We start from the raw sequence: 18,141 nt of genomic DNA, 5'->3' as shown, positions 1-18,141 counted from the left end.
CATCATGATTGGATGGCGCTGGCGGTGTAATTGTGGGGATTCATGGAACGTCGGTCTTTTTATATAGATCTAGAGATAGGTTGAAGATAAATATTTGTCCAATGTCATGGATAAACAAGTTCATTAATTTTGGTTCGTCTAACTGTTAATGCTCAACATCTTCCCAGTTCTGCCATCCACGCCCTTTGACCTGCGCCAGTTCTTCCTCTGTGTACTTTTTCCCCACAGTGAAATAACCAGCATTGATCTTGGCATCTATTTCAACACGAGAGTCTTGAGGAATCATATCTATAATGACAATTAGCAATTTGAAAGGTGGAACAAGATTGCTGCTGTGGTGGACTTACGGTCCGGAATAGGAATTCGCTCCAGAATGGGGATGCCCTGTTGTACTATCGCGTCGTGCTTCATGTTTGACATTGACAGCATGCGATCGATCTTCTTGATACCCAGCCATTGAAGAATATCAGGCATTAGTGCCTGGAAACGCATCTGTTATAGCAGAGAGGTTAGTTTCTTCGGATGTATATACAACAAACGCAAATTGAAAACTCACATCTCTCACGCCTGCAATATTTTCGGTACGGGCAAAGTACTTGTCCGCAGTATCACCACCACGTTTACGCGCATTATAGACCAGATATTTCACAACCTCACCCAGTGCTCGTCCCTCTTTTCGGAAATAAATTACAACGCCAGATCCACCGTTTTGGGCTTCCCTAATTGCTTCTTCAATACCAAAGGCGAGGTAGGGTCTGCAGGTGCAAATGTCAGACTGGAAGACGTCTGACCCGTTACATTCATCGTGAATGCGAAGGGCAAGTTTGACATCTGGATTGGAGATCTTCTCCGGGGAACCAAATATATAGACAGTCAGACCACCGATTGGGGGTAGAAAGACTTTAATATCCGGTCGGGTAATGAGCTCTGGGAAACTTCCACCACACTGTTCAAAGAGAGTGCGACGCAGAGTGCCTTCATCAATCCCGAATCGCTCAGCCACACCGGGGAGATACCAGACAGGTTCGACAGCTGCCTTTGTCACACGTACATCCCCGTCCTTGCTAATGACAATATCTCCGTCGACCTCGAGGCGGTTCTCTTTCACAGCGTCGCTGATCTCAGCCAAGCGCATGGTAGCCCTAGTAACGGCAATGGTTGGTCTCACGTCTAGACCGTCATCGAGATGCTTTTTGAAATGCTTCACAACATTATGACCGAATGGATCCATTGAAACAATTTTTTTCTTGTCTCCCCATGCTTGTTGAGGAGGAAAATTGAAGATGGGTTGAGTATTTTCGAAGCTGGGTTTGAAGTCTGATGGAAGATCACCGGCTGCAATCGCCAGTGCATTGTAGATTGAATAACTTCCACCATGCGCTCCGATGGCATTTCGCCTGCTCATCGTCTTCGAACTGCGGGAGACTAGAACGGGGCCTCGTTCTTGGGGGTCGATTTTGCCCCATTCCAAAGGTATCGGATCCACGACACTTTGGCCCGGATATGTCGTTAACTGTCTCGTTAGTCGGTGCCTCTTTTGGGGTGTCAGCATGGAGACTTACAATGATGCGTCCTCCATTCCTTGGGGGGTTGTGTTGATTATCTTTGTCTGTGTTTGGGACAGTCATTTCTTTGAGAGTGCTGGACGTTCGTGATATGAATTGTGATACAATGAGAAGATGTAGTCTGGAATTGGAGCATGGAGGGTTTTAATAACTCATGGAGTCCGTCTGTCTGCTAATCGAAGTGCCATTTCCCCTACATTGCTGCTATCGTGCGCGATAACAAGATACGAGAGACGATAAGATTAGAGGCGGCGATAAGGTCTTATCTACTATCTGTCCTGTATTTTCGATATCTTATCGCTCTGGATAGACATTATCGGGCGTTATCAGACATATCTTATCGGCAATGTCGATTATCATTTTTTCGCTTAAAATCAGGCCCTTTTGACTGAATCAGAATTTTTTTATAACATTTGTCCTAGTGGAAAGATTCGGGAAGCCAATGGTAAGCTCTGGCGTCTGTACCTGAAGCGGTGATTTAGATTTGCTCGACATTACAATTTTGCTCTCAATTCAGCATTTTATTGGAATAGTCGTCGGCCGTGCTATCGAAGGAAATTACCATGGACCAGCCCTGTCATCAGAAACAGATCTTTCTCTTACCGCAAGGGAATACTCTGCTGAGTTTAATGACGATACTTCGCGACAAAAACACTAGCTCAACAAGATTTGCCGAAATAACAGAAAAAGTAGGGGATCGACTTATTAGTGCAGGTAGGCTATTCCCTTCCACGGCCTCAATACCCGACAATTCTGATATAAAATTTTTTCCAGCGTTGGACATCCTCCCATCTGAGAATTTCAATGTTGTCAGCCCAACAGGCACTGTATACGAAGGAGTACGACCAACCGCAAATGTATGTGGCGTGAGTATTCTTCGAGCTGGTGCGAGTCTCGAAAATTCGCTGAGACGGGGCTATACGTAAGACGACCTCCTTTTTCTTGACGAAATCAACACACCGATTAACCTGCCTTCAAAGTGGTCCTCTCAGTTTCGGTAAAATCCTGATACAACGAGACGAGACAACCGGACTGCCGACTCTGTTCTATTCAAAATTTCCATCGTCAATTGCTTCAAAGAGTATGATATTCTGCCCAAAAATATCCTATAGTTATATCACTAAGCTAATCCCAACTAGCAATATTGATACTGGAGCCAATGCTAGCCACGGGAGGCTCAGCAAGTGCGGCAATTGACGTAATAAAGGCACAGGGTGTTCCTGAAGAAAACATCATCTTTGTCAACATCGTGGCGTCCCAGCAAGGAATCAAAAATTTATTCGAACGTTTTCCTTTCATCCGCTTAGTGACTGCAGCGGTGGATAAAGAACTCACGACAAATTAGTAAGTCAAGTTATCAATACCTTGCACGAGAAAGGCTAATATAAAGTAGTATTATAAGCCCAGGGCTGGGAGACTTTGGAGATCGGTTTTATGGGACCTGTGATTGAACCTTCTGTTATTTTTTATTATTATTACTTAGTTCCATGACATCACTGTCAATGAATCATTATTATTTTTATGCATTTTTACATTTATCTTGGAAATGTCTCAGTACCACATTGAATGTAAGGAAGACGCGTTCATGTCTTAAAAAGACCTAATCAACTGTACCTACGTATTAAATCCACCACCCCAGTCATCCATTGGTTTACAATATTATAATAGAGATGGAAATCCCAAGAGATCTTCTTGTGCAGGCCGATGCATTTCCTATTATGCACTACTAGGCTAGTCCAAAGGTGTATAATGCTATACTAAAACAAAGTCCCATCTCCCTCGATGAGAATGGGACTCGACTTGGTGTTAGGCCGAAACTTTGCTGCGAGCTCTCTCCCCAATTTCCAAGTGCCAGCTTCCAGCATTTGGGCCATACTCAGATTGAAGTCCTGCACGGCATAGAATTCACTAACAGGGCCATGAAGTTTGTCTAGCAAAGCCACTGTCATTGCTCGCCATTCCACAATAACGTCACTGGTTGCTTCGAAGCTCGGAATATCTTGACCTGAACGCCGTTGGCCCTCTTTCAACGTATCCTCTTTGAGTTTTAGAACGCCCAAGTCCACAAACAGACCTCCATTTCGGTACTCTGGCAATCCAGTTCCAAGCTCGATGTTGTCCCATTGATAGTCCAGGATCCGCATGAAAGGCACGGACAGGGAGTAGGCAAGCCATTGTGTGAGCTTGTGGAAGGGCTGGATGTTAAGCGTGTTGTTGTCACTTTGCTTGCCCGCATTGACCCTAGCCAGGGTTTCGAGGGGCCATGAATCTCCAATGGGAACGCCAGCAATGTGAGTCCGGTTCTTGGGCCAACTGGGCAGGAGGGTTTCCTGTAGGACGAACCAGAGAGTTCTGAAGTTCAAACGTTGTGACCCTCCCCCCTCTTTCATGAGGTAGTCTGAATTTATTTATAAGCCAGGATACATAGCTATATGTTGATAGGAAAACTTACCGACAAGCTGTCCAGGTCGGCCATCGTTGCCGAAAATTCTCGTTTGATTCAGCAATGACTTGCCAACACTGTTGAGCAGGCTGACACGCGATGCATCACTAACAATCTCGTTTTCTGGGGTAATTTGGAAGTGCTTTCTGAAGGTCTCCACGTTGAGATCAGCCAGTCCTTTGCCTGCAAACTGTCAATTCATCTGAAAAGCATGCCATAATATTCCTATGGCTTACCATCAACGTGTTCTGGCACTTCAGATTTCTGGCTTGAAAGGGCACCAGATTTATACATATACAAAGCTGCCACCGCTATACCTTCACTTCTCCCATAGGAGTTGTTGGTTCCTGGCTCGGTGAACTTCCAAACATCCCCTGCTCCGGCGTCCAGGAGAACGGAGACGAAGAACAGATCAATAAGCCGGCGAGCAATTTCGACCTTGTCACATCCACTTCCCTGCCACTGCTTGATCAGGTTGTCTACCCGAGGGATGCCACCGATGTCAAAGTGCTGCCATCGACCGTGTGGAGGGATTTTGTCAAAGTTATCGGGGCCAAAGTCTCGCTGGGATTCAATTTAGCCATGAGGAAGCAACCTTGAATTCCATTTCCTATATTTCAGACTTACACTGATAATCCCCACAACCTCAGATGCAACTGCTGGTAATTCGTCGGGATGGTAGGAAAAGTGAGAGAGCTCTCCTTTCTCGGCGGCAGCAAGAACCAACTCTGCTCTTTCGCGGACAGCCTCTAGACTTTTGAGATACTCGATATCAGTCATTATGGTTATATTTGCAGCAGCTGAGGAAAATCCCTTTTCAACGTGGTGATCAGTAAGTTTCAAGAAGATAGTCAAAGAAGAAAGGGGATCATTCCAAGCTCTTCCTTCATTGTAACCGACCCCGCTTGTCCCCGCACAGGGGTCGGACCGTCAGCATTAGCGTGTGACTTATCATATGTATCAGTGCCTGATACGATAGCCGATAACCGATAAGATAAATATAGCTTGGTGTTATCAGCTTATCAGCTTATCCCCTATCTTATCGTGTTCATTATCTTCGTGGATTGATAGATCCAGCAACAGGTCAGTTTATTCACGCTGGTAAAGTATAATAACTAGAATCATGTCCGGATTCTCTTTTCCCAATACCCAATGCACTCCACTCAACCATCGAAATGCCCTCAAACATCACCACCGTCATCAACAGCGAAGCGTCCCAAATCCTCTCACAACTCCGTGACCAGTCACTCCCTCCAGCCACTGTCCGTCGACTCGTTGGCAATCTTACATCAACACTGACAAAATATGCGCTCAAAACTCCTACCCAAGACGAGCAAGTCGCAGTCATAGTCATCTTACGTTCTGGCCTAGCAATGGCCGATCCATTCCTCGCAGCCCTCCCAGAAGATGCGAACACAGTCACATACCATCTCGGTCTATTTCGTGAAAAGGAATCTCTTCGACCGGTTGAGTACTATAATAAGCTTCCAGCAAAGAGTCCGAAGATTAAGCGTGCCTATGTTCTTGACCCGCTCGTGGCTACCGGTGGAACGGCAAAGGCTGCAATTGAGATTTTGAGGTACGTTAACGGAATTCTGTAAAGGTATCTCATTTTATTAATATACATTAGGGACTGGGGTGTTGGCCACATCACATTGTTCTCTTTGCTAGGTAGTGAAAAGGGTATTGAAAACGTTGCTGGTGTTTGGCCAGAAGGCACTGATATTGTCGTCGGGGCGATTGATAAAGAACTTGATGATAGGGGATATGTCAAGCCTGGCCTTGGTGATATTGGTGATCGTCTGTATGGAACTAGTCTGGGTTAAAATAGGAATGATCAAACTACAATGGGCTGAGTGTGTCTCTCACTAAATCGGTAGCTTCAAGACGAATAAATATATAAATGAGGAAGCTGGGGCTTGAAGATGAAGATCATTTGATTATGGGTGAGCGTTATGACAAGTATTGGGTATATGCTTCATTGCCAGAGTTGTCGTTGTTTATTGATTGGGGAGAATGTGAAAAAGAAGTTATGTGTTTCTCAGTTATTACATGCTGTTACGACATGCTGGTTGTAACTGCTCTGCTATTTTGCAATTGATGGGGTATATAATATTAGTAATTCGAATAATACACCCAAAATCTCGATATAAATATCAGTGATCATCTTCATAATATTCATCATCATCATCTGGTACCGGCACCAAGTCCGAGCAGGACCAATACGTATTTTCCCGTAGATGCAAAGCCACACCCACTTTCACCGCTTCGACAGCCAGCTTGTCACATTGCTCCTTGTATTGACTCTCTGCGTCCGAGGGACAGGATAGGTGGATCTCTTCAAGAGCAGGCGTATCGGAGCACTTCTTGGCGGCGAAATCATAGAATAGGTTCTTGATAGCCTTGTACTGGTTGCCCTTTCCATCTGAGAATAAAGAAAGCTGAGAGACCGAGGCGGGTATGATATCAGTAAGAACAGAGTTGAGATAATCTGGATCGTTGCTCTCCAATGCTAGAGCAGGATTGCACAGTACAACGTCGAGGGGAAGCTGAAGTCTTCGCACAGTCTGAAAGCCGCGCAGTGATGCCTTTCCAGGAAGGATTGCGCCGTATAGCCCCTCAGTGCAGATGGAAAGCTCCTCGAGGTGACTTCCAACTGCGTGCTCGATTGCCGTGATAAACTGGCATAGATCCCAGTCTTGGGCGTTGTTAGTATATCTAGTATTCCAGTACGACAGTTGTTTCAGGCGTCGTGTGCTTTTAAGAAACTGCGCAATGGCCGCTGCGTCAACAGAAGCATTGTCCATCTTAACCCTTTCCAACGATGCATTGAAGTCACTGTCTAGATATTCAGACTGAGTATTCCGTTGTCTACCCGTGCCCACACAAGGTCGAAGCGAGAAACAACGGACGTGCGGCAGGGCCAGGAAAGGAATTGCCCAGGACATATCGAGTAGCGGCAGCAGGGTATTACGCACACGCCGGAAAGGCCGTCCCTTCAGTTTAGTAACTTGGACAAGACTGGGTCTGTCAATATGGAGACACTGGTGTCTTGTGTTGCGAATAACAAGATTAAGGAGCTTGTCGGTTGCGGGGACCGGCTTCCAAAAACCCGGCAGCGTTATCTTCTTCACATTGGGCAGGAGCGTGAGGATGAAAACGGCAGCATGCTGCGAGTACCGAGCCTCATTGAGGTCCTCCTTTATCGCTGCCCAGTATTCTTTCCAGTCGAGCCCTGCTTCCCTTAGATAGGGAGAATTGGCGAGCAGTGCAATGATAGCGTCATCACGATCAGGCTTTGTCGCCAGTTCACGGAGTATACACTGAGTACATACACTGTCTTTCCTAAAGTCCGCGATTTGAATATAGTGGGCTGCAGCCGGCTCAACGGCGATGAGCCCGAGCAAGGTGAAGGCTGAGGTGGCTGTGTAGTAAGGGAGATCTGGGACCAGAAAGCATGGACCTTTCGACACTGGGTCTGTCTTGTAGTAGTGGAAATCGTGGAAATGATAGTGCAGTTTCTTGTGGTGCGTGATGAATGGGGTGCAAAGTGCATGCATATGTTTGCAAGACAAGGCGAGGCTCTCAAATCCTTCTGGCATGGTGTGTGGGACGACCATTTTCAGAATCTCATTAGGTAACTGCTCAAATGCCATAGTTATGGTTACAATGATCGTGGGAGATGAAAATTAGAAAGGTAATCAGGCTCTGATAATCTGAGACCAACCTGCTTCTGTCATTTCTGGGTTAATGCAATGTGTTCACAGCCTGGGGTCTTTATCAATCATACAGACTAGTGAGGGGCTGTGCAGCGCCTTTCACACTATTTGGTTTCAAGCCTAATGAGGCTGAAACCCTGTGAGAGGCCTCATCGGGCGTCGGGCCCGATCGTCCGATAGAGCGGACTTGCCCGCCCCCATGAGCATGAAAATCAAGATCTTTGCCGTGATGAGTCACAAGGATCCTGCTGTTAGTAAGCTTAGATATACCCTGGAAGACCATGGACATGGATGCGGCGTGAATATTAGTTTGTACATTGATTCTGAAATCAACGTTGACCATAAAATACCCTGTCACTGATTGAGTTATTCAAGAAAAGTGCTATTAATGATAGACATTTAAAGGTGCCGTTGGCAAAGCGGACGCCAAAGGCACTGTAATAAATGTCTACGAAGCCCAAGGACCAATGTTTGATGCTGTGAAACCCATATAGAGATACAAACCTGGCGAACTACTCGTGTCATCCAGGATTCGGGCCATCGGAGTCCGTATCTATTGAAAGAAGCGTGCAATTCCTTACTCCCCATGTATATATGTCCATGCCACGAGTATATAGCTACTACGCCCCGTAGTGAACATATGGAACCCAGAAGAACGAGCCAAGTGGTTCCTGTCTGCGACGGCGAGATCCGACAGGCACTGCATCTCTATCCTCGACTGACCCTTCCCGATCATGAATTTCAAAAGCCTCAAACTCTCTTTCTAGATCGCGTAGTTTCTCTTTAGTATTTTGATCCTCAAGTGCATCTTCAGCTGCGTCAGTAGTGGAAGCACTTCTTGTGATCATGCTCTGGGAGCTGTCTCGTACATGACGAGTTGCTCGGTGTAGTCCGCGGGCCACAGCCTGATCAGTCAAACCGTCTTCCTTCAATGTCTCATATACAATCCTAGCCACATCGACGCAATGCTGATCCGAAACTTCCCAAAGAGCCCCGATGGCATGTCGAAAGCCTGCAAGTTGACAAGCACTGATAAGGTGGATGGCCTCATCAGCTAGACTATGATCCTTGATTGCTCCTGTTGAGCAGGAGGAGAGATATGCAAGAAATGGCGAATGTTCTTGTAGACTCTGCTGACGGAGCTTTTGCACTGTTAATGGATTGGTCTCCCAGTCCTTCGTCAACAAAGAGCTTTTGGTCGGATCGAGAGGATGCGATAACCCATGACCTGCGAAATGCATGATTCTGCTGCTTCTCATGTGCTTTAGTACTTCCACTGTGTGACCCCCACCGTCTACTGGCGCGAGACCAATACTCGCAACCAGAGGTTTGATGACAGCAACTTCTTCTGTTGCGAATGGCAGGGATGTCTGAGATGGTGTATCCGCCATGGAAATTAGGAGTGCATGCTGTGGATCAGCGACGCTGAGTGTGCTCCGGGCAATCTGCTCACGGCTGTGGATAAGCGATCTGATTGAAGATGTGTAGGATGAGATTGCTCGGTCCATCACTGTGTCATGGGAACCTTTACGGTGAATCCCAGCCGCATGGATGGGGAGGTGAGTAACTGCCCCAGTTGGAATCCACCATATGTGAGGCCATTTATCATCCTCTGGGGGGGATGTTATCCCAAGACTGTTGAGGACAGGACGAGCAATTGCCACCCACATCCACTCAAGAAGTGGCATAAGGAAGCTGGGGGAATGAGACTGGAAGGCGTTTGGGTTGGTTAGAGCTTTGGCTATATCCTCAGCCCGCGCATATGAAAGATCACTCAACGGTATAGATCTGATTTGGTGCCTCTCAATGAGGATTGCGTAAGACTGGGGAACGCTGATATTGACCACCACAATGGGTCCAGAATCTGCGGCGGCCATTATTTCACCATCACTTGGAGGCAAAAGAAATCCCGAGAGTCCTCTTTGCTGGCGTATCTCTTGTACGACTTCATTAAATTCCTGTTGCAAATCGATCCTCCGGTTAATTTGACTCTTCTCGGGTTGCTCGGACATGAATGCAGCCCCGAGGCTCTCTTTGCCTACATCCGGGTCCGTGTTCAGCTGTTCTCCGTCGAGATTTTTGTTGCTGGTGCTGCGTATGTTGTTTAATCCCCTTTGATGTTAGTTATCTTGGTGATGGTTGCTAATGGTGTGAGGTAGCTATGCGACTGTGTTGACTGTTTTTATCACCGAGGGCGGAAGTTGAGGCCAATCAGTCATATAAGAACTTGTCCATGTATAAGAAATCAGCAAATATATGTCAGTATACAGTTTTTTCAACTGTGCATGTCTTTTGAATCAAATCCAAGTATCTCGGGTGTTCAATGTACTTGTATACTCGGCCCCGCCACAGCAACTATGAGTCTAATTTAGTGCTTATTAATGCTAATCATCTAGGCTACAGCCATGTTACAATACGTGGCTTCTGCTTACTGCCACCTACTATTAGATATTTGTCACTATTCCCTTTCCATCGGATTGTCTTGTGCAATCTATTCCCACCAAGGCATTTCCTATTATCAAAACATCATTCTCACCATGAGCGACATACACGGTCACTGTGATCCTGCATTCAGCAGTGTTCGCGATCTGCTGCAGAACCGACTGAGTCAAGGAGATGAGCTGGGTGCATCACTCTGCGTTAATATTGACGGCAAAAATGTCCTTGATCTCTGGGGTGGCCATGCAGATACAGCACGCACGAAGCCATGGAACGAAGACACCGTTACAGGCGTCTGGTCAGTGTCGAAAGTGATCACCAGTCTGGCTGCCCAGATCCTCATTGATAGGGGCCTGCTGGATCCCAAGGAAAAGGTATCCAAGTATTGGCCGGAGTTCGGTGTCAATGGCAAGGAAAACATCCTCGTATCCCACATTCTCAGCCATTCATCTGGAGTCTCTGCCTGGGAGTCCCCAGTGACAAAGGAAGACATTTACGACGTCAAGAAATCGACTGAGAAGCTCGCACAGCAATCGCCTTGGTGGACGCCCGGCGAACACTCCGGATACCATTTATCCAACCAAGGACATATGATCGGTGAACTGGTGCGGCGCATAAGCGGGAAGTCACTGACGCAGTTCATCGCCGATGAGATCGCCAATCCCTTGAACGCAGACTTCCACCTCGGCCTCCCAGAAGAGCACTGGCATCGCGCCGCTGAAAACACGCCTCCACCTCATCTGCCGCTGGACGGAATCGATCCCCAGAGTGTGGCAGGGAAGAGCCTTTTCGGCTCACCACTTCCAGCCGACGCAGTCATGAGTGCTGGCTTCAGGAAAGCCGAAATAGGTGCCAGCAATGGCTTCTCCAACGCGCGGGCTTTAGCTCGTATTGGGTCAATGGTAGTACTGGGGGGGACTGTCGATGGAAGGCAGTATCTCTCTCCGAGAACCATTGACGGGATGGTCGAGGAGCAGATCAGAGGGCTGGATCTTGTGCTGGGTATGCAAATGCGGTTTGGTCTTGGGGTCGGGTTGCCTGTGTCTCAGACAGTTCCGTTCATCCCTGAAGGTCGCATTTGCTTCTGGGGGGGATGGGGAGGATCGATGATCATCATGGATTTGGACCGGAGAATGAGCATTGGCTATGTCATGAACAAGATGGGGATGGGTACGTTGGGCAATGAAAACACGGCGGCGTATGTCAAGGCCATTTACGAGGCTGTTGATGCTTTGTGATGCACTTTCTTCTTGCCAACGTATCTCGTATTCATAGCTCCAATAAGAGTTACCAGTCTAGAGTCAGGCAAATTTAGACAACAGGCGCTAAAGAATTGACTTCAAAAATATTTTCATTTTTATTTAAACTCTTCAAGTCGCAAATAGGAATTGATGAATCTCCATCTTTACCCCACCCTCATTCCCCCCAAACATGCTGTCATTTTTTCTCTCAATGGCGAACGCGGCGCTCTGTGTGCAACATGTCCATCCACCAGAAATACAGACGCATCTCCATTACCCCCAGCGTTGAGCTAACGTGGGGCCTTCACCATGCTGATGGATATCTTAAAACAGCCCAGTCTAGGTTTGTATGTGCGGCATTAAATACGACAGATCTCCTATAGATGACGCTGGATATGTTAAAGGCCATCGACAACGGATGGGTGTCGCAGAAATTCGGCTGCTGCGTGCTGCATTCGCAGGTGAACATGAGGATATTATGATGGCCATGCTCATGCAGAACACATCCGAAGAGGAAGTAGGGTGGGATAACAGGAGGTGAGGGCTCTATTTCTGAAGCAGTCGTGGTCCGACATGTTAATTAGACTTGATAAAATACGTGTAGTATGCCTCGCCCAGGCTCTGGCAGCGCTTTTGATCACGGTATCACCTCATATTGAGTCAATAGTCATGATTCCACGGTTTGGGTTCTACAGGTAAACCTATTATTTCCTAGAGCCAGGGACCATACCACCCTTCTTGCCACTTGATATGCTCTTTCGTCGGGTAAACGCAAATCCCGCAGAAAGCCCGTTTCTACAGAACCTGCGTGACGTCTATCTCGTCAATAGGCCCGAGGGCAGCATAGATGATGACAGATTCTACAGGGCCATGGACTTGGTTGGGTGTTTCCTCTGTTCCATCATCTGCCATCTATTGAATCGGTCCGTACAGACGTTCTCGAGGAGGACGAAAATCGGCTGCCAGGGGTAGAGGCAGACTCATCCAACGTCAGTCGGATTGCCATACACCACTCATCCCTGGATATATTCTATCTTGTTTCAGTGCTCAGTTGGTGCAAGGTTCTTCCGCAGTTCGAATACTCCATCGGGCGGAGGTCTTCTCTCATCGGAGGTAACCCATTTCTCAATCCCAAGACCTTTATCCTGAACCTACTACGGCACACCCAGATCCTAGGGGTGTTAGATATAGATGTTGAGGCACATATATCTGAGTTCACAAGGGAGGATAACGAGTACCCCGACTTTGAAAGACACGGTGGACAGGCTGACTTGTTGGAATTGGCCGAGTTCAATTCTTCGATAATGGTACCGCCAGAGTCCTTCTGGAAGCAGAATGCATCATTGCAAAATTTTGAGTCTCTCAAGCGATTGAGTATCGGTGTCAATTTCCTCATTTACTGTACATGGACTGTCAATGCAGCTAGGAATAATAGTCCCAGTTTCTGCCTGATTGATTCCCTCCCGCCGAATCTAGAGTATATTTGCATTCGAGTTTATGAGAAAGGCAAGAAATAGAGGCTTGACGCTCAATTAAATGCTTTAATTGCTTCCGTCAAGGCCGGTTCGTTGAAATTGCAAGTCATAGGTGTCAATGAATTGATTTTGAATGCGGAGGATATTGTGGGCCACGGTGAAGAATCGAATTTGCTTTGGGACTTTGAAGAGGATGATTGGTTCGAGAGGGAATAAACATATTTTTTTGATTTCAATTGGGCCATCTATATAGCCCTCTCTTATGCTCAGTCTAGTACATACGACCACAGGGTGTGGAGAACAGGGCTTCCCGTCCGCTCAGCCGTACTTAAGCCACACGCCGGCAGGTTAGCAGTTGGGTGGGTGACCACCAGCGAATCCCTGCTGTTGTATATCTTTTTGCTGTTTCTATGTTTTTGATCTTTTTAAGATCTCTTTGTACTCATAATTGGTGTTGGGCGCCGGCAAACAGAGATCCGCAAACTGAATGTCTGGTAGCCCACCAGATATGCAATGGCATTTTTTCTACTGTGCATATCAATCGATACCTTTTGGTTAAGAAATCATTCTTGCTGCCTTGGTAATCCATCTAATAAAATTTGAATATCTGTCTTCTCTGCTATACATAGACGTAATACGGTGGACTCGGGTTCGTACTCGGATTCGGATGGCAGTCTGATCCCAGTGTGTTCGAAACGCAATAAAGAATTCTTAAGCCTCAACCACGGGTGCGTTCATATTTATAGATAAGAAATCAAGTAAAAAGACACTATATATAATGGATAAGAGGGCCATGTGTGGTCGAGAGGACAATAATTCCATTCAACACCAACAAGAACCTGAGTATTTAGCTACGAGTTCAGAGTACTGCCACCATGGCTTCCTCAAGCAACGACTATAACCTCTATCAATATACACCCAGTCTGGTGTGCGCAGTTATATTCGCCATCCTCTTCTTTCTCGCCACGGCTTTCCATCTCTATCAGCGGATCCGAAGCCATGCGAAATACTTCAACCCGTTCATCGTTGGAGGAGTTTGTAAGTATACTCTGCTTCTCAAACTTGTTATCTACCTATTAACTCTCCCAGTCCAAATAATTGGTTACGCAGCCAGGGCTGTCACTCATTATCACCAAAGGTCGACCACTCTCTATGCTGTACAGACTCTCCTTATTCTACTCGCGCCAACGCTTTACGCAGCGTCGATTTACATGGTGCTTGGAAGAATCATCACCTTCCTGCATGGCGAGCATTTGAGCTATATACCTGTTCGACTGATGACAGTCATCTTCGTCTCTGGCGATGTACTTTCGTTCATCCTCCAAGGAGCGGGTAAGCTAATAACCGTATCCCACAATCAGCCTTAGGATACTACTAACTCTATACTTTAGGCGGTGGCATCATGGCTAATGGATCCGAAAAGACTCTCACAATTGGCCAATGGGTCATCGTAGCCGGACTTTGCGTCCAGCTAGCTTTCTTCGGGGCATTTGTTTCTGCATCCCTCATCTTCCATTACAAGATCACCCAAAAACCAACAGGTGAATCCAAGGAAACAATATATGTCCGAGGGATAGTCTGGCCGCAAGACTGGAGAGGACTCTTGCTCGCATGCTATGCTGTTAGCGTGTTGATCCTGATCCGATCGATATATCGTCTAGTTGAATTTATCCAAGGCAATGATGGTTATGTGATTAGCCACGAGGTCTTCATGTATGTTTTTGATACCGCTATGATGTTTATTGTGATGCTTGTGATGAATGTGTTTCATCCTTCGGTTGTTTTACGCAGTGAGTCGAAGCATACTCGATCAGGATTCCAGTTGGAGGAGCAGCGAAACTAAGTGACTGGTGTGCATGTGATGATTCGAAAGGGCTTTCTGAGACGTTAGGCTTTTGATAGATAGTACTGTCTTATGGAGCGTCTGTTACTGCGGAATATATATTATTAGCACATCTATATGTCTTTCTCAAATATACCCCTAGGGCAATGATCGTCAGTATCCCAATTGGGTTAGTGTCCCCAATGACGTGGAAAGATGGTCCGCTGAGGTAATCAAACTCGCCATAACGGGCAGCTGAACCCTCAGCTGAGCCATCTTTCTAGATAAACACCCCGCATTTCTCTCTTGACAAAAGGCGAATCTGTTGTCTCAAACATACTCAACATGGATCAACATACCAAAATCCTCGTCACTGGAGGCACCGGGCTCGTGGGCAGTGCTCTTCAATGGGTTGTATCCAATGTTTCTGGTGACTTTGGCAAGGCAAGTGGTGAGGAGTGGGTGTTTCTCAGCAGCGCTGATGGTGATCTAAGGTAGAACACACAATTGTATTCCTCAGTGACAGTATAATGACGATTTCAGGAACTACAACGAGACAAAATCTATCTTTGAAAAACATAGACCGGACAAGGTCATTCATACAGCAGCCCGCGTGGGTGGTGTTTTCGAAAACAGCCTGCGAATGGCCGACTTTGTGCGCGACAACCTCGCCATTGACCAGAATGTGCTGCGTGTTTGCCACGAGCTAGGTGTATGCTTGAAAAGACAAATCATTTAACACGTTTGCTTATATACATTACAGGTTAAAAAAGTTGTTTCCTGTCTTTCAACCTGCATCTTCCCTGACAAGACGACCTACCCTATCAGTGAGGGAATGCTGCATGATGGACCCCCGCATCCATCCAACTACGGGTATGCCTACGCAAAACGCATGCTCGACATCTCCAGCCAAGCGTATCGCCAACAATACGGCTGCAATTTCACATGTGTCATTCCTACCAACCTCTACGGACCGAATGACAACTTTAGCGAAGGCTGTCATTTCATTCCGGGTGTCATTAAACGAGTTTCGAAGGCCAAGGAAGAAAGATCCTCCGCAATGATAGTTCCAGGAAGTGGACGTGCATTGCGCCAATTTGTCTACTCTCGAGACCTGGCCCGAGTGATGATCTGGACACTTCGGAATTACAATGAAACAGACCCGTTCATCATTTCTGTGGATCCTGAACAGGAGGTGTCGATCAAGGATGCCGTGGTGATGGTGTCGGAAATCAGTGGACTTGAAGGGGCTATTCAATGGGATACAACCCAGACCGATGGTCAGCTGAAAAAGACCGCAGACAATGCCAAAATGCGGGCTCTTCTGGGAGATTTCCAATTCACGAGTCTGGAGCAAGGTAAACACTTCTCTATTATTGAACGTCGATGTATCAGCTGACAATGATCTATAGGATTGAAAGAGACAATCGCCTGGTACAGTGCCAATCAAGGAAAGGTCCGTGGCATGGGCCCTTCAAAGCTATAAACATCGTTTCCCACGGTAGAATAGGATCCGAGAGACAATGAAACATATATACAGATGATCTATGACTATAGCTTGCTTGTAATCCAAAACTCCGCCGGCTTCCCTTGAATCAATTCTTTGTCTGCCTCGACCATCTCCTTCGCCAATTCCTGCAAAACATAAGTAAACTTATCCCTGCATCGTTTTGTTTTCAAAATCTTACCTCCAACGAAACTTTCGCTTTCCAACCTAGAAGTGTAGCAGCCTTTTCTGCAGAGCCACGCAAATACCCAACCTCTGCCGGCCGGTATAGCTCGGGGTCTATACGAACTCTAACCTGCCCAGTGTTGGCATCCACACCGATTTCCTTGTCTCCACTGCCTTTCCATCTATACGTCTCACATTAGCTTCTTTTTAATATTAGCGCCTTGATCAGACTTACTGTAGCTGAATCCCGACATTTCGAAAGGCAATCTCCACAAACTCTCGAACAGATCGTGTCTCTCCAGTCGCCAGCACATAGTCATCTGGGTTAGCCTGTTTCATCATGGAGTAAATGCCTCGCATAAAGTCCCGGGCGTGACCCCAGTCTCGTCGCGAATTGAGGTTCCCAAGAGTAAGACATTCTTTCAAACCCAAGTGGATCTGAGCGACGCCGAAAGTAATTTTTCGGGTGACGAAATCAAGTCCTATATACACGTCAGTTGTACTATTTGAATAATTGGTTTGCCAGAGTGTCATACCTCTCCTAGGAGACTCGTGGTTGAACAGGATTCCATTAACGGCGAAGAGGCCGTGTGAGATGCGAGCACTTGCGGTCATCCAGTAGGCAAAGGCTTTGGCAGCCGCGTAGGGAGATACAGGGGTGAGAGGAGTTGATTCATCCTGGATGTCATTCTTGGTCTGACCGAATGTCTCTGATGAACATGCCTAGGGTTGTTAGTCCTGTCTAACAGAAAATGGTCAGAGTAAAGCTCACATTATAAAACTTGATCTTCTTTTCCAATCCTAGAGTCAATATTGTCTGTAGGAGTCGCAGTGTTCCCAGTGCATTGACATCACATGTATACATCTGCAGCTTGAAGGATGTCCCCACATGGCTCTGCGCTGCAAGGTGATAGACCTCGTCAAATGCATGTTCCCTAAAAAGACCCAATAGGAAGTAAGGGTCCAATACATCTCCATAATGCAGTACAAGTTTGTTCGCTAGAATGCAGTGTTAAAACAAAATAAACAGCGTTTGGCTGTCTGACTAAACTTACGGTACTTTTTCCCTGCAGCTAATACATGGGATACAGCTACTTGAACATAGTCATCGGTTGTGCGAGGTCGTAGTATGCCGTGGACTGTATATCCTTCCTCAAGCAGGAGCTCGCAGAGATAGGAGCCATCTTGGCCGCCAATGCCTACTGGTTGTCAGTCTTTTCATCCAGCTGAAAGGATCTTAACAACTGACCTGTGATTAATGCATTTTGTTGGGTCATTATATCTATTGCTGTGGATAGAATCTGGGGTATCAAGATGATCAAGATGTCTGGGATAACAAAAGACTCGAATGGAAGCGCAATAAATACATAGGACAGCCTGGCTGGCAGAGTTACTGTACCACGAATACACAGACATTTGGAGGGGTAGTATGGTAATCTACCATCCAGTCAGGATGGCCTCTTCCATAGCCCTAATGCGCGCCCGAATACAACTACCCCCTTAACAGCAAAGCGCAGTGGGCTTATCGCAACTGATCAACACCAGCTGAAAGTGAAATCACGTTTTATCTCCACAGCAACTGCTCTCATTGCGTCATCCGATCTGTTGGTCAATCTGAATAGGCCAATCAGGCCATCTGCTGTGGGCCGCATCCCGCCGTAAACCGCTCTTACGTTCAGCTCCTCCTCCTCAGCTCATTCAGCCCCTTCGGCTGCCGTTCAGCTCTCTCGATTTGTTACTCATTTTGACTTTTTCAGTATTGCGG

General features: G+C 46.7%; 11 protein-coding genes across 11 annotated transcripts; 6 read left to right on the top strand and 5 right to left on the bottom strand.

Annotated features, from left to right (window-relative positions):
• Nucleotides 1-145: 145 nt before the first annotated feature.
• On the bottom strand, nucleotides 146-1,628 carry ASPWEDRAFT_176427 (uncharacterized protein; the record flags this gene model as incomplete). Its single annotated transcript, XM_040831508.1, has 4 exons — nucleotides 146-288; nucleotides 348-492; nucleotides 557-1,513; nucleotides 1,563-1,628. 4 exons carry the CDS (start codon nucleotides 1,626-1,628, stop codon nucleotides 146-148), a joined length of 1,311 nt encoding a protein of 436 aa, XP_040685024.1.
• Nucleotides 1,629-1,994: 366 nt separating this feature from the next.
• On the top strand, nucleotides 1,995-3,063 carry ASPWEDRAFT_141540 (uracil phosphoribosyltransferase). The gene is made up of 5 exons (XM_040829419.1): nucleotides 1,995-2,279; nucleotides 2,340-2,487; nucleotides 2,546-2,646; nucleotides 2,705-2,909; nucleotides 2,959-3,063. The coding sequence occupies exons 1-5, from the start codon at nucleotides 2,129-2,131 to the stop codon at nucleotides 3,014-3,016; spliced, it is 663 nt and encodes a 220-aa protein (XP_040685023.1). The 5' UTR covers nucleotides 1,995-2,128; the 3' UTR covers nucleotides 3,017-3,063.
• A 180-nt stretch (nucleotides 3,064-3,243) lies between these two features.
• ASPWEDRAFT_45288 (URC4/urg3 family protein) lies at nucleotides 3,244-4,893 on the bottom strand. The gene is made up of 4 exons (XM_040836495.1): nucleotides 4,636-4,893; nucleotides 4,245-4,572; nucleotides 4,018-4,191; nucleotides 3,244-3,963 (listed from the first exon to the last, which is right to left on the bottom strand). Exons 1-4 carry the CDS (start codon nucleotides 4,786-4,788, stop codon nucleotides 3,323-3,325), a joined length of 1,296 nt encoding a protein of 431 aa, XP_040685022.1. The 5' UTR covers nucleotides 4,789-4,893; the 3' UTR covers nucleotides 3,244-3,322.
• A 272-nt stretch (nucleotides 4,894-5,165) lies between these two features.
• ASPWEDRAFT_45287 (uracil phosphoribosyltransferase) lies at nucleotides 5,166-5,932 on the top strand. Its single transcript, XM_040836494.1, has 2 exons — nucleotides 5,166-5,587; nucleotides 5,639-5,932. Exons 1-2 carry the CDS (start codon nucleotides 5,184-5,186, stop codon nucleotides 5,832-5,834), a joined length of 600 nt encoding a protein of 199 aa, XP_040685021.1. The 5' UTR covers nucleotides 5,166-5,183; the 3' UTR covers nucleotides 5,835-5,932.
• Nucleotides 5,933-6,042: 110 nt separating this feature from the next.
• ASPWEDRAFT_45286 (uncharacterized protein) lies at nucleotides 6,043-7,914 on the bottom strand. Its single transcript, XM_040836493.1, has one exon. The coding sequence runs from the start codon at nucleotides 7,662-7,664 to the stop codon at nucleotides 6,165-6,167; it is 1,500 nt and encodes a 499-aa protein (XP_040685020.1). The 5' UTR covers nucleotides 7,665-7,914; the 3' UTR covers nucleotides 6,043-6,164.
• Nucleotides 7,915-8,180: 266 nt separating this feature from the next.
• ASPWEDRAFT_45285 (CHAT domain-containing protein) lies at nucleotides 8,181-9,340 on the bottom strand. The gene has a single exon (XM_040836492.1). The coding sequence runs from the start codon at nucleotides 9,233-9,235 to the stop codon at nucleotides 8,348-8,350; it is 888 nt and encodes a 295-aa protein (XP_040685019.1). The 5' UTR covers nucleotides 9,236-9,340; the 3' UTR covers nucleotides 8,181-8,347.
• Nucleotides 9,341-10,264: 924 nt separating this feature from the next.
• Nucleotides 10,265-11,404, top strand: ASPWEDRAFT_54537 (serine hydrolase domain-containing protein; the record flags this gene model as incomplete). Its single annotated transcript, XM_040838069.1, has 1 exon — nucleotides 10,265-11,404. One exon carries the CDS (start codon nucleotides 10,265-10,267, stop codon nucleotides 11,402-11,404), a length of 1,140 nt encoding a protein of 379 aa, XP_040685018.1.
• A 421-nt stretch (nucleotides 11,405-11,825) lies between these two features.
• On the top strand, nucleotides 11,826-12,924 carry ASPWEDRAFT_176420 (uncharacterized protein; the record flags this gene model as incomplete). The annotated part of the gene is made up of 2 exons (XM_040831507.1): nucleotides 11,826-11,924; nucleotides 12,274-12,924. 2 exons carry the CDS (start codon nucleotides 11,826-11,828, stop codon nucleotides 12,922-12,924), a joined length of 750 nt encoding a protein of 249 aa, XP_040685017.1.
• A 790-nt stretch (nucleotides 12,925-13,714) lies between these two features.
• Nucleotides 13,715-14,820, top strand: ASPWEDRAFT_747224 (RTA1 domain-containing protein). The gene is made up of 3 exons (XM_040839508.1): nucleotides 13,715-13,920; nucleotides 13,972-14,214; nucleotides 14,274-14,820. The coding sequence occupies exons 1-3, from the start codon at nucleotides 13,758-13,760 to the stop codon at nucleotides 14,723-14,725; spliced, it is 858 nt and encodes a 285-aa protein (XP_040685016.1). The 5' UTR covers nucleotides 13,715-13,757; the 3' UTR covers nucleotides 14,726-14,820.
• A 229-nt stretch (nucleotides 14,821-15,049) lies between these two features.
• Nucleotides 15,050-16,190, top strand: ASPWEDRAFT_176418 (GDP-L-fucose synthase family protein; the record flags this gene model as incomplete). Its single annotated transcript, XM_040831506.1, has 4 exons — nucleotides 15,050-15,198; nucleotides 15,248-15,416; nucleotides 15,468-16,062; nucleotides 16,117-16,190. 4 exons carry the CDS (start codon nucleotides 15,050-15,052, stop codon nucleotides 16,188-16,190), a joined length of 987 nt encoding a protein of 328 aa, XP_040685015.1.
• Nucleotides 15,923-17,908, bottom strand: ASPWEDRAFT_45279 (putative GDP-D-mannose dehydratase). Its single transcript, XM_040836489.1, has 8 exons — nucleotides 17,626-17,908; nucleotides 17,432-17,575; nucleotides 17,149-17,375; nucleotides 16,913-17,099; nucleotides 16,612-16,858; nucleotides 16,393-16,558; nucleotides 16,115-16,339; nucleotides 15,923-16,060 (listed from the first exon to the last, which is right to left on the bottom strand). Exons 1-7 carry the CDS (start codon nucleotides 17,651-17,653, stop codon nucleotides 16,256-16,258), a joined length of 1,083 nt encoding a protein of 360 aa, XP_040685014.1. The 5' UTR covers nucleotides 17,654-17,908; the 3' UTR covers nucleotides 15,923-16,060; nucleotides 16,115-16,255.
• Between the last annotated feature and the right edge of the window lie 233 nt (nucleotides 17,909-18,141).

Source organism: Aspergillus wentii (genome assembly GCF_001890725.1).
Source record: "Aspergillus wentii DTO 134E9 unplaced genomic scaffold ASPWEscaffold_8, whole genome shotgun sequence".
Classification (NCBI taxonomy): Eukaryota; Fungi; Ascomycota; class Eurotiomycetes; order Eurotiales; family Aspergillaceae; genus Aspergillus; species Aspergillus wentii.
This window is presented reverse-complemented; position numbering and strand designations above follow the sequence as displayed.